The following is a 14,594-nucleotide window of genomic DNA, read 5'->3' as shown; positions in this document are numbered from 1 at the left end:
GTAAGGCAGACCAGGCCCATTTAGGCGAAAGGAAATCTCCCCTCCCTGCTCTAAATGCAGGCCAGGTCTATTCAGCCCAGCCCTGACTCACCCAGGAGAGGCAGGACACACCTCAACTCCCCAAGTGGCTGTCTGAAGAAAATGCACATCCCCAGCCACTGTCACTCCTCCAAAGCCAGACAGTAAATCCGCAAACAAGCAGAGGCACACAGGATGGCTAAACAAGAAAATACCCACTTTCTAAAAGTGGGATTTTTAAACACAATATAAAAAAAGATGCATTTTTATATTCAGAGTTCAGGCATACTAAACTCCAGCTTTCTATCTTGTCCCAGTGGGATGTCATGCTTATAAGATATTATAAATAACCTCCCATTCTATCCTATGGGACAGATAGCCTTTCCATAGTCAAAAACGAATTACACTATAGTTCACTATCAGGACATGTCATGCACACCAGGACATGTCCTTCCTTTCACATACACTGCACCCTGCCCACAGGGGAACCTTGGGCCTCCCTTACATGAACTTAAAGGGAAGGTTAGGGCCAGGCAAGTGGGTGCGCTTGCCAGGTTGACATGGCAGTAGAGACTGTGCGCAGCCACTGCAGTGGCAGGTCTGAGACCCCTTTGAAAGGCTGATAGTGTGGTTGGCACAATCAGTACTGCAGGCCTACTAACAGCATTTGACTACAGGCCCTGGGCACACACAGTGCACTGTACTAAGGACTTAGTAGTAAGTCAAAAAAGCCAATCATGGAAACATAAATCCATATTCACAGTTTACAGAGGGAGCACTTGCACTTTGGCACTGATCAGCAGGAGCAAAGTGCCCAAAGCATCTAGGCCAGCAAAAACGAAATTCAGCACACAGCAAAAATACAGGAGGCAGAGGCAAAAAGACTAGCGAAAAATACGTCACGGATGCAAGGTCTAACATCCATAATGCAAACATAGTGCACCTTGCACAAGCACACAGTTAGGAAATAGGCATAAGTTACAATGTATGTTGAAACCTTGCAGGTATGCTCATACATTAAACTTTTTGCTTTTGCTTTGCACATAGGTTGTAAATGACTGATAGTGAACATTCAACTCAGTTGTCAACAACTTAGGAGTGTGGACGTACCTTTACGTATGCAAATCTAAATCTTTGGGAACCAGCTCACAGTGCTCGTGATTAGTTCTTTCACATGGCGCAAGATAGCAAACTGTTGAATTTGGCCTTTTTAGCCGGGTCATCAGCAAAGTTTTAGCCTACACCTCCTGCTTTCTGAACCTGTTTTTGTTGGCTTTTAGGACTCTGTACATGTTACCACTGCTAACCAGTGCTAAAGTGCATGTGCTCTCTCCCTAAACACAGTAATATTGGCTTATACCCAATTGGCACATTTTATTTGTTTGTAAACCCTTAGTAAAGTTGAGCTACGTGTACCCAGGGCTTGTAAAGTAAATGCTACTAGTGGGTCTGCAGCACTCGTGCCACTCACTTAAGCTGCCTTTTAAACATGCCTCAGGGCTGCCATTGTGGTCTATGTGTGTAGTTTTGAACTGCCATTTCGATTTGGCAACCTTTTGCCAGGCCTAAACCAATCTGTTGTAATACATATAAATCACCCATAGGCAGGGTGCAGTGTACTTAAAAAGTTGGCCATGTGCCTTTAGGTTTTACATGTCCTGGTAGGAAAAATCTCTTAAGTTCAGTTTTCACTACTGCAAGGCCTACCTCTCCCATAGAATAACGTTGGGTTACATCACTATATTTAATAAGTCAATCAATCAATCATAACATTTGTAAAGCGCACTACTCACCTGTGAGGGTCTCAAGGTGCTGGGGGAGGGGATTCTGCTACTGCTCGAACAGCCAGGTCATGAGTAGTCTCCTGAAGGTCAGTAGGTCATGGGTCTGTCATAGGAGGATGGGGAGGGTGTTCCAAGGCTTGGCGGCGAGGTGGGAGAATGATCTGCCGCCGGAGGTCGCTCTTTGGATGCGGGGAATGGTGGCGAGGGCGAAGTCAGCTGAGCGGAGCTGGCGGTTGGGGGTGTCGAAGGTGAGACTTCTGTTGAGGTATGCCGGTCCGGTGTTGTGGAGTGCCTTGTGTGCATGGGTGAGGAGCTTAAAGGTGATCCTCTTGTTGATGGGAAGCCAATGCAGGGCCCTCAGGTGGGGTGTGATGTGGCTCTGGCGAGGGATGTTGAGGATCAAGCGTGAGGAGGCGTTCTGTATGCGTTGAAGTCGTTTCAGGAGTTTGGCCGAGGCTTCTGCATAGAGGGCGTTTCCGTAGTCCGGCCTGCTGCTGACGAGGGCCTGGGTGACCGTTCTTGTTTTGGTGGGGATCCACCTGTAGATCTTTCGGAGCATGCAGAGGGTGTTGAAGCAGGAGGATGAGACAGCGTTGACCTGCTTTGTCATGGAGAGAATAGAGTTGAGGATGAACCCCAGGTTGCTTGCCTGGTCAGTGGGTGTTGGTGCAGTTCCCAGTGCGGTCGGCCACCAGGAGTCATCCCAGGCTGTGGGGGTGGAGCCGAGGATGAGGACTTCTGTCTTGTCCGAGTTCGGCTTCAGACGGCTGTTCTTTATCCACTCGGCGATGGCTTTCATTCCTTTATGGACGTTGGCTTTGGTGGGGAGGGGGTCCCTGGTGAGGGAGAGGATCAGCTGGCTGTCATCGGCGTAGGAGATGATGTTGAGGTCGTGTAGTCGGGCGACGTGGGCGAGCGGTGTGATTGAGATGTTGAACAATTTGGGGCTAAGGGATGACCGCTGGGGTACGCCACAGATGATCTTGTTGCTTCGGAACGGAAAGGGGTTAGGCGGACACTCTGGGTTCTGCCAGAGAGGAAGGAGGTGGTCCATTCCAGAGCCATGTCTCGGATCCCAGCGTAGTAGAGGCGTGTGCGTAGGGTGCGGTGGCGGACAGTGTAGAAAGTGATAACTTTCAATTGGAAGCAAGTAGGAATATTCAGTTTGGTGTCTAAAGAATTCTAATTTAAAACCCTATTTAATAGTAGAGTTGGATTTTAGGTCACAATTCTGAAAATACCACTTTTAGAAAGTTATCATTTTCTTCTCCTAACCATTTGGTGCCTGCAGCCTCTAACCATGGCTCGGTGTAGTTGGCAGTTGGTCTTTGTGCATTGCTCCAAGACAGTGAGACAAAGGGGCGAATAGGTGTTTGCAGAATGGGCCATCTCTGGAATCACCTACCAAACTTGCACATCACAAAGCCTCTGACTCAGCACACTCACAAAGGGTGTGACACTAGTCAGTCGTACCCTGGAAAATATGGGGCCAGGGCATGAAGGCAAGAAATTCCAAACACCTCCGGGACAGAACCTTCCTCTACTTCAAAGCTGGCACCAAGTATACATATTGGACCCTCAGACCCAACTCTTCAGTACACCTCTGGACCTGTGGACACTACAGAGTAAGGACTGTTGTGCGGCTCTGCTGCAGGAAAGACTGCTCCTCTGCTGCCCTGCTTGATGAGAATGAAGGCTGGACCTGCGCACTTCATCCCAGGCTGCAATGACTTCAAGGATCAGTTGACTGACCGCCTGTTCTGAGCTACAGGAACAAAACAAGCTCCAGAGGCCTCCCCGCAACTGCCCAGCTGACTTGTGCCTAAGCTTGCAACTGGACCTGCCTGAGCGCTGATGGCCTCTGCTGGAGTGAGCATGAACCCCAAGAGGTCCTCGACCCTATGTGGTTCATCAGTATTTTCTTGTGGCTTAATTAAACTACCTGCAATGCAACAGCATATTGATTATTCTTTACCTTATATGTATTCTTAAAAACGATTTCTATGAATGAATGAATTATTTAATTAATTAATTCCAGGGGAACCTTGCTCTATCAAAAAATGCATCACAACGGAACACATAAATAAAGAGGGCTGATCCGTCAAACGTAGAAAGGTAAAAAGGACTGACAAATAACCTTTAATAGTGCCCTCAGCAAGGCCGTGCTGGGCCAAAAACAGATGATTAGTCTGCAATTGATCGACCCAATGGTCCTCACACCAGGCCATAATCTTTGCCCAATGCCCAGTGTGAATCACCTCCATGGCCAGAGGCCGAGGAGCCCAGATGATATCCCACACTTCCTCAGGCAGATCAAACCCACTAAGCTGCTTTCACTCCATCCTCACAAATGGAGCTGTAGGTTGTGGAGGTTTAGCCATGGAATATTACCCTGATGCTGGGAGAACAGAATCTCCCCAAGAGGAATATTGAGGTGGTATGGGGATCAGATGCTCGGACTCAGCAGGGCAGAATACCAGACCTTCCGAGCCAATCCTGGACTATCATAATGAGCTGAGCCCTGTCCTTTCTGGCCTTCATCAGAACCTGGGGAAGCAGTGATGGAGGTGGAAGTGTGTAAAGAAGACCTTACAGAGTATGTGAAATGTGTCTCCCGGGGGATCTCAAGGCAGAAACTCTAGAACACAAAAGGCTCATTAAGGAGTACTCTCTGACGTGGTGAAAAGATCTACTCAAAGCATGTCCCATTGGGCGAAACTGCCTTGCACCACCTCTGGGAGCTGAGGTCACTTGTGGTGGCTAGATGGCACCTGGTGAGCTCATCCACACTGGCATTCAGGGACCCTGCTAGATGACTGACAGTCAAGGAAATTCCAGTTCCAGCTCCAGCTAGGGACACAGTCTTAGAGCTTAATTATTCATAAACCATAGGATTACATATACATCAAAGGAATTTCTCATGCATGGAAAAGACTATTATTACAAACCACAAGGAATGAAACAATTCTTTGCAATGGGATGAGCGCACACCACCCTGTTTGTTGCAGTACCCAATGGCAGTCGTGTTGTTCATCATGGCTTGCACAGGACTGCCTTTGCTAGATGGCAGAAAGGCCTTGAGCTAAAGCAGGAAAGCATGCAGCTCTAGTACATTGGTGTGTTTTTCTCTGCAACATTAGAGAGCAGAGGCCTCTGGTCTTTATTCTGGTGCCTTGCCCTAGCCGAGGGTCGACCCAGTCACCACTGTAAGCTCTGGGTGGGGGAGGGAGAAGGGCCTGTAAAAAGTCGAGGTGGAATTCTTCATCCAGCATTGGAAGCCCCGAGCCACCTTGTCTGAAACTCAGATATGAGCCAAGAGGCACAGCCGGCGCTGAACCCATCAAAGGTAGAGGTGCCACTACAAAGCATGCATATGCCAATTGGCATGAGGCATGAGCAGAACACGCAACGTCAGACCAAAAAGCTTCAGAACCACATGGGCCAGAACACAGGAATGAGCCCCAAACATCTGGATCATATTCCGAATGCCCTAGACTCACTGCATGGGACGGAAAAGCATTGACTTTCACTGTGTTCAGAATGCACCTGTAAAGGGAATCCTCTGCACTGGCCAAACAGCATTTTGGCTTGTTGATGGAGAATCCTGAGGCACATAAAAGGAGGATGATTGTCAGCACGTTGTCCACAACTGACTTCAACAGCCAGCTGTCAAGGTATGGGTTGCGACCGACGCCATCACCTTTAAAAAATACCATGAGGGCTGCGCTGAGCCCAAAAGGCAGGATGGTGAACTGAAAGTGCTACTTCTCTGCAGAAAAGCAGAGAAACCACCTGCCGGACTTAAAGATGGCTCATGAAACCACACATCCAGCAGACCCAAAGACACCATCCAATCCCCTTGATCTAGGATAGAAAAAACCTGGGCCAAAGTCAGTATCTTGAATTTGTTCTTCCAAAGGGAGGTGTTCTAGAGTTAAAGGGCCAAAACATGTCTGAGCTTACCACATTCATAGGCACCAAGAAGTACCAGTAGTAGAACCCACTGCCCCTGTCTCTCTTGGGGACTCTTTCCATTGTCCCTTACTTCAGCAATGACTTAACCTCTTTGTCATGATTGGAAGCATGTTCTGCCGAGGTCTGAATGAAAACAGGAGCAATTGCAGGGGGCGGGGGGAATCATATGACTGAAAGGGAAAGGCATAGCCATGCTTGGTGAGCTGCTGGACCCACTGGTTTGAAGTAACCGCACATCAGTTGGCGAGGTTTGGCAGCAGCAGTGAAAAAAGAAGATGAGGATGAGCCTTGTTGTTGGTTTGTCCGACTTCTGCCTCCCCCATGTTCTCTGAAACCTCAAAAGGACCAAAAGGGATGGCGAAGGGCCGAAATAGTTGCTTCTGGTGGTAAGCAGGGCCCCAAAGTAACCCCTGACTTTGCTACTAATGGATAAAGGCAGCCGGGTTTCTGGAGCCAGGACTAGACACCACCGGACACAGATCATGCACGAAGCGTTATTACAAGTAACTCCCTCTGTATCTACATCCCGACATTGACAAGAACATTTGTGGACCTTACGTTATTCCCCCGGCGAGAGTACAGAACCCTTATATTGCCCTGAAGAAGTCCATGTCCGGGCGAAACACGTTGGCTGTGCATCTATGAAAACCAAGCATATCTGTAATAAAGTCACACGTGGACTCATTTTTTCTAAACATAGACCTTGTAATTTACTGTGTATACATGTTATCTCTCATACCGCTTGTATGAATGTTTACCCCTGACTTTCCAGTATTGATGATGGAACTAGTGGGCTGGGGAGAGCAGGCTGTAACATGGCTTTGAACTGCTCCAAAGCAGATCTGCCTTATCTTTAACCAACCTGGAGTCATCAAAAGACATGTCCATAAGGGATGCCTGCAAGTGCCTAGTCAAATCTGTGATGAGCATCCCGGGATGATGATGAATCACCATGCCAGGGCCCACAGAATGGCATATACAGTCTGTGATGTCATTCGGGTTGAATCTGCTGGTAGAAGCCTGAACAAGGATATTTTCCAGAGTCGGGTACTAAGGCAAAAAGTAGGGTCACACAGAGCAAGCCCATTGTACCAAGGAAACACCTCAAGACATGGCTTTTTAAAAATTAGTTTTCCTGACACAGTATGAGAACCAGAAGCGCCTAGACACCTATAGGTAGTAGTGTGCTATATAAATTGTTATAACATAGAGTGTCTGTCATACCTCCTTGAAAGGTAGCAAAGGCTCTGAAGCTGAAGGGCCAGGCTGCAAAATGTCAGTAAGGCCCCAAGGCTTTGAAGACATTGGTATTGCGGACAAGGTAATGAAGGACAGTGATTGGTGCTCAGGATCCACGTTCAAGGGCACAGAATAAAAATGAAGTAATATTAGTGTGCAAGGGTGCCATCTATCTATGACCCTGTGCCATCATTTCCAGAGGAAGAATCCTATAGCACCACCTACTGGAGCGTGGGAGCAACTCCTAAAAAAGTTTCCAGATCCAGCCTGGTGCTCAGGGTAATTCAATGTGAGGAACCTGTAATTCAATATATCCATTTGAATCTGCATTTTATTGCACATTATGCATCATTATAGGCCCTCAATTTCTGGTACATTTGGGTGTTATTAAATGTTCAGATGAGTGACTCCAACCTTTCTAAATCCTCCAAAATGTACTACGCTGTTGGAGTGCCTGACAATTCTATAGCAGGCGCCACACCACAGCTCTGACACTATCCTACTCAGGGTGGACATGCACATAGTAAGACTTTGTCCACATGTAAATATGACTTAGAAGGCACAAAAATGACTAAATTCGTCTCTGTCTGTTTCATGCTGTTTCCTTTATTCACTTTTAGCACAGTGATATGCACGACTGAGTAATATCACTATGGCTTCCACTCTTTGGCAGCGGAGTCCCCCCCCCCCCCCCCCCCGTGCAAGGCATAACCCTTGTAATGCTTAACTTAATAGCTGACCTTATATATGAAAACAGCATATGTCAGCACATTCAATCAATTTCCATTGTTAGGTTTGTCGCTGTCAATTGCCAATGTATTAATAGACGCAGCCCAGGTGGCCACCTCCTACTGGTCCCCGCCCCATTCCCCATGAATGCGCGACTTACTCCCTCATGCGCTTGAGCTTGGTCCAGGCCATGGTGTCATTGAAGGCGCCGGGTCCCCGCGGTCCTGCCGGCGACATCTCGGTGACTGTCTTGGTGCCTGCGAATCAATGCAGAGAGACACAGCCTTATTCACCTTTCACTCAATGCGGTGTTCAAGGGCAGGCAGAAAAGTATAGACAATTCACCTTTGCTGGGAAGGTAATGCAGCATTAATTATACATAAAGCATAGGATTAAATATACATCAAAGGGATGTGTCAGGCATGGACAAGACCATTCTGACAAACCACATGGAATAAAACAATTTTTTGGAATGGGGTGATATCTGGAGAAGCAAAACCTACTTTATTTCTACCAAGCAGAATAAATAATCCGAAGCGGGTTGTAATCATGGCAGCTTTGCATAAGATATCTGGAAATAAGCATCTTGCAGGCTACATCAAGATCACACTTTTCATTTGCATAGTGACAATTGAGACGATCGCAGAGGTGTGGTTTTAGAAATATTAGTGTGAAGTCTTTACAAGTCTGTTAGCAGAGATCAAAATATACCTTCAAGTGGTGAGGAAGAAAGACAATCAGAACAGCATAGGAAAGTGTGCAAACAATTCCGCAGACATTCTTTAAGTTCCAGAAGTCACTACTCTTGTTAGCAACAGTAAAAGTGTAAACCACATAGCCAACATACAAGAACATATTAAGTTACATGTTTAAAGCAGGGTATGTGCTAAACTTTTCAAAGTGTAAGACTCTCTGCCTTATGTGAATAATCATTTCTGGATTGAAGGCAGAGATGTGCATGGCCCATGTTGAATCAGTGCTGGCATATTTTGCAGGTCTGCAGGGCCCTGTAGTGCAGGGGGTTTAGGTCCTCCCTGCACACTGGGCTAAGGTGAGTGGGTGTAGCTGGCTGTAGCAAGCCCTCATACACAGACGCCTTCCCTGACTTCACCCAGCGGCCATGTTACAGCCTGCAGAGGGTGTTAGCCAGACTTATGAAGGAAGAACAGAAACTTTTTAAAAGTTATTAAGCTGGACATTTTATTGTAGTAAGCCAAGCATAAGGCTACTTTGAGAACTTGGACCAATTATAAAAAAACAATGTAAGTCGATACGTTATACTAAAAAAATTGGAATGAACCCTTAAATAAACACTAAACACAAGAATGTTTTCACTGCAGTAAGAATGGCCAAACAACAGTAAAAAAACATTAACTGGGGTAGAGAAAACTGAGATGATGAAGAGGATGCGGGTAATGTATAAGACAGCTGGCCTACAAATGGCAAAGCTGTCCTTAGATGTCTCTATTCCATGGGTGTCCAATATAGGTCCAGGATATCCGGATGTATCCCAGATCTCCAGGATATGCACATCAGATACATTCACATGTAGTGATTTTAAAGAGAACCCATTTACATGGCCAGTGGCAATCTTCATAATCATCTTCATTATCTGACATAGATGCTGCCACCCTGGACCTAAGTTGGAAACCCCCAGATGGATCCTAAAAAACGGGCTCCCTGTAAAGTACCTTGATCCGAGGTGTGCTCTGGGTCCAAGTAGGACTTGATCACAAAAGCTGCAGAGGCCTCTCGTGCTGAACTTGCTCCAGAGCACAGAAGACGAGTCCATCTTTAGGAGCCTTGGGTTGAGACTCAGATGGGATTCGTTTTGACTGAATAGGCCCAAGTGGTTGCGTAAATTGAACTGGTAAGACACAAACAGCAGCCAGGAAACTACCGACAGGCACACCTCGTTGTTCACATAACCGGGTGCTGAGTCTCACTGGGAATATCTGGATTCCCAAAATATCCAGTTCACCAGAATACAATACCAGTAATCCAGATCACACTTTAGTAGTCCTGGGAAGTCACAGTTTCTTTGAAAGAAATCATCATAGCAATATAGTCCACAATTCAGCTCACAGTCCTGTGTTTTTGATCCAAATGAATCCTTCTACATATGAAGCATATCTAAATTAACCTCATTTCATTGTAAAAAGAAAAAATACATAGTTTACAATAACCAGTGTTACATTATGTAAAGGGCACCTGGTTGTTGGAAAACTTTGCTCATTGGGGTTGAACCATACCATAACCAAGTATACACCCTGATGAAGGACTATGAAAATGCGCATTCTGGACCAAAACATGTTGACAGGAAGGAATTTTGTCGAAATGAATTGCATGTTTTTTAGAGGTGAAATAAATAGGATTTGGATTTCATTCGTAAGAAGAATCAGGGGCAGCAGGTACAGGGGCTCCGAGGCTCAGGGTCCGAGGCACCCACTGCTCCCCAACAATGATTGTGTGCCAGGGGGCCCTTCCTACACCTGTAAAAGTACCTGTAGAACTGTGAAGAAGGATTCGCTTGGATCAACAAACACAGGACTATGAACTGAACTATACCACTTTATGACGTTTTTGGATTCCACTGGACTAGCCCCAGAGGGATGTAATCTCTGGAGTGAGGAGAGAGAACTCAAAAGTAAAACCATCCCAGGGAACCCCAGTGACAATGCTATGGCTCTGGAAAGTTATGGTGGCTCCTCTGTAGCCCACAAAACGCACAACGACGAGTTTTGAGCATCGCCCTACCAGAGAAGGGATCTAGGTGCTTCCCGTGACCCTTGACAGAGATGATGCTATCAGACTGCCTTGAGGCATGGTGGAAAAGCTAGAGGAAGGGGGTCTAACGCTCCAGGGGATGGCAGGAGGAAATCCGATGAAGGATGTGGCGATGAGGCATCCCTGTCAGGGCACAGGGGGCTAGCTATTTGGGGGTGGGGGCAAGGCAAAAAGGGCATACGGTGGTTTAATTCGGAAGGAGGTATGTGGTGTGATAGCTGGAAGACTCAGAAAAGGGAAATCAGGGGCATATTTGTTAGGAAGTAGCAGAGCGCAGCGTTAGCCACCTTGGTTAATGCTGCTCTTCGCCACTTCCAAAACGCAGGGCTGCACCGTATTTACAAGGATATGGTGCAGCCCTACTTTTCACGCAGACACCCTTGTACCATAGTGCAAGGGGGCCTGCGATGTAGGGGAAGATTTTTTTTTATGTGCAGGAAGGTGTTCCTTCCTACACATTAACAATCTGAAATGGTCATTTGAAACTTCCATGAATGCTGCTTAATGAAGCACACATAGAAGTTGCAAAATGTCATTTTTGTAATTCATTTTTTAGCTGCAGGAAGAGTCACCTTCCTGCACATAAACCATCAATGGCCTTTTGTTGTTTCTATGTTTGCTGCACAACGCTGAAACAGCAAAACAAGGAGAAATGAAACATTTTTCATTGTTGCGCTTGTTTAAGACCAGGTTTTCCCTGGTCTTCATATTGGCACTGCCCTATATTTACACTGCCCTTGTAAATATGGGGCAGCTTCAAAATCAATGGGTTTTGCGGTGGAACGCCCACTGCAACACCCACTACTCTTCCCTTTCACGCTAAGTACAGCGTGAAAGTGGTCCTTATTTACAAGACAGCGTTAAGCCACGCTAAGTGGCTTAAAGCTGCCTTGTAAATAAGGAGAAGCCCACATCGCCACAGGAATGTCACTAAAAGTGACGTTGTGGTGCCAATAGGGGCTTGTAAATATGCACCTCAGTTCCCCGGAATGTGGAGGCTGGGCATTGTAGGTGTTGAAAAAAAGGCTGCGCAAGAGACAGATGCTATATAGCTTTTTTTTTTAATAAAGCAATGATAAAAGTGAACCTGAGGTACATCTTGCGGCTAACTTTAGTAGCATCCGCTGTTTGATTAACATCAATGTCTCTATTTGCAGCTACAAGTCCGGATTGCGCGCTTATTTTTTGTTTTCTGCCACAGCAAGTCACAGGATCAAAGAAAACTACTGAATGAAATTCTTATTATCCAGGCTGCATATGGCATTCTCGCTAAGCTGATTCGCCAGCCTGTCAAAACAACGAATCAAAAGCGCTGCTCTGCTCAGGCAATCCGGGCGTTCCCTTTTGTGGCACTTGAAATGGCATGTGCTTGTTATCTTCCTCTCGCTCACACATACTCGCTCGTACCCACCTGCTATCACATCTTGTCTCAGTACCTGCACAGCGGTAGACCCCCTTCGCTAGCAAAAAACAAATAAACAAAGCAAAATACTTTCGAACTAGGGCCATATGTATCAACACATTTCCCCATAGATACAGAATGGGCAAAACCCTTTGATACATCTGGCCCAGTGGTCCATCAGGTATGCAAAGTAGAGGCGAGTCAATGTATCCGAGATGGTCACATTCCCAACTCTTCCAGAGTTCTGAAAGTCCCTCAAGACCTTGCTATTTGGCTAAGCGACTAGACCCTGCAAGCGCCTGGACACCCTCACAAGTGACAAGAAGCGCTCTACAAATCTAGTGATTGCTTGATAGCTGAAATCCGAGTTTTCAGTTCTAAACTCACTATCCATCTTTCATCACGCAAACATGCCACGTTTGGGCCACTTCAAAAACACTTGTATGCCAAAGGGTTAAGTGTTGAAGTAAGAGAATCCATATGAAGACAGGTAATAAGTTCCAATTAGTTCATTTATTATGTTCCAGGTACATATGAAGAAAGATTGTAATTAAGATTTAAGTGAGATGGTAATATGGCCCCACCAGGAGCAGCCTCCCTGCTGCTCAGCCTGCAATCTTAAACTGACACTCTCACCAAGACCCAGCATTCAAACATTCTGTGACATCATTATACATTCTACAATCATCCAAGCTGAACAGAAGGGAGAATATTGGTGCAAAGAAAGAAGGGGAGAAATCAATCTACAACATTAAGGGCCAGATGTAGGTAATCCCAATTTACCTATTCTTAAATACCGAATTTTACCGATTCGGTATTTAAAAATAGGTAAATGGGATGTAGATATATTTTCTGTAAAAATTACCGAATCAGTAAGACTCGGTATTTAACGAATCGGTATTTACCGATTCGGTAATTGCCATTCATTCGTATGGGCCTGGAGGCCCATAGGAATGAATGGCAGTTACCGAATCGGTAAATACCGATTCGGTAAAAGGGGGAAAACATTAAAGGGTGGCAGGGTGTCACTTTGACACCCTGTTGCACCCCTGAATCGTGCTTGTGTGCAGATGTGGCACACATACATGCCCTAAGGGCATGTATGTCTGCCACATGGCACAGTTGAAAATGAACAGATTTGCATTTTCAAAGGTATTCCTTATTTACCACCAACTTATAGTTGGTGGTAAATAACGAATCCTAAAATGGGAAAAGCACTAATTTGAGTGCTCCCTACATTGCAAATTCGGTAATTTAACGATTTGGTATTTTAAGGAATAATAATTTACTGATTCCTTAAAATACCAAGGGCCAGATGTAGGTAAAATAGATTTACCGATTTTTAATTACCGAATTTTACCGATTCGGTAATTAAAAATCGGTAAATCTAAGGGGTGGATATGTAGGTATTGTGCTGGAATACCGATTCGGAAGAATTCGATATTTACCGATTCAGTAAATACCGAACCGGTAATGCCCATTCATTCCTATGGGCTTTGAAGCCCATTGGAATGAATGGGCATTACCGATTCGGTATTTACCGAATCGGTAAATACCGATTTTCACAAGGGTGCAGGGGGTGTCACTGTGACACCCTCTGGCACCCCCAAAACAGGCTTGGGTGCCATGTGGCAGGCATACATGCCCTAAGGGCAGGTCTGCCTGTCACATGGCATAGGTGTGCATGCACACATGTGCATGCACACCGGAATCGGTATTTTCCCATCAAATTGGATTTGATGGTAAAAAACCGATTGGGTAAGGCCTCTGGGACTCTGAAGAGTCCCACCTACATCTGGGTGCCTCAGAATTGGTCAAATGACCGAATTACTATTTTACCGAATCGGTAAAATTACCGAATCGGTAATTTTACCGATTCGGTAAAATAATGCCCCCTATATACCTGTCACCCATTTACCGATCGGTAACGGCCAAAATCAGCTGCTACCGCTCGGTAAATGGCTTCAAACGGCCACCTACATCTGGCCCCAAATCTGTAAATTACCGAATTGCAATTTAGGCCACCAACATCCTAAATTCCCAATACCGGTCGGTAAAGGCCGAAATTCTGTAATTTCGACCTTTACCGACCAGTATTGGGCCACCTACCTCTGGCCCTAAGTCTCTATCGATACAAGATCACTGGTATATAATGAATGCCGTGAGCAAATAAATAGGAGGAATTTTGTAGTACATAAAGAAGTACTCTCGTAGAACTTTTTTACATACTCACACATGCCATTGTGAATTGGCCCCAAAACATCTAAATGTGGAATATTCAGAGAATATTTACATAGAATCAGAAAGCGAGTTGGAAGTTTTGGGGATGGTTAGAAAAGGCATGTAAGTATACATAACAGGATACTCCTTTAGTACTCCTGTATGTGGTACTACATGGAGTCAATAGATCACATGGGGTCAAAAGACAACCTTAGCTCATGCAGTTTGAGGACAGCAGTGACAATATTTAGGAAGGCGGGTCGTGATTGGGAGCTTTGAATGATCGATGTTTGTAACTATTCACTATATGTACACCCACTACTTCACCTTAAGGATCGGCAAAGAGTAGTTCAAACACTGGTCAACTCCCACATTAATAGAGCCATCTTGCTACTCATTAAAATGTGGCAATCCAGTCACGCACCCTTTAATGCCCTTTC

General features: G+C 45.6%; 1 protein-coding gene across 1 annotated transcript in view; it reads right to left on the bottom strand.

The window, feature by feature from the left end:
* The window catches only part of NEK11 (NIMA related kinase 11), a 593,243-nt gene that overhangs the window by 113,215 nt on the left and 465,434 nt on the right, over nucleotides 1–14,594 (bottom strand). The window contains exon 12 of the mRNA XM_086939910.1: nucleotides 7,906–8,002. Within this exon, the coding sequence (XP_086796036.1) occupies nucleotides 7,906–8,002 (97 nt within the window). The remainder of the gene's footprint in view (nucleotides 1–7,905; nucleotides 8,003–14,594) is intronic.

The sequence above is a fragment of the Lissotriton vulgaris genome, chromosome 10, assembly GCF_964263255.1.
Source record: "Lissotriton vulgaris chromosome 10, aLisVul1.2, whole genome shotgun sequence".
NCBI lineage: Eukaryota > Metazoa > Chordata > Amphibia > Caudata > Salamandridae > Lissotriton > Lissotriton vulgaris.
This window is presented reverse-complemented; position numbering and strand designations above follow the sequence as displayed.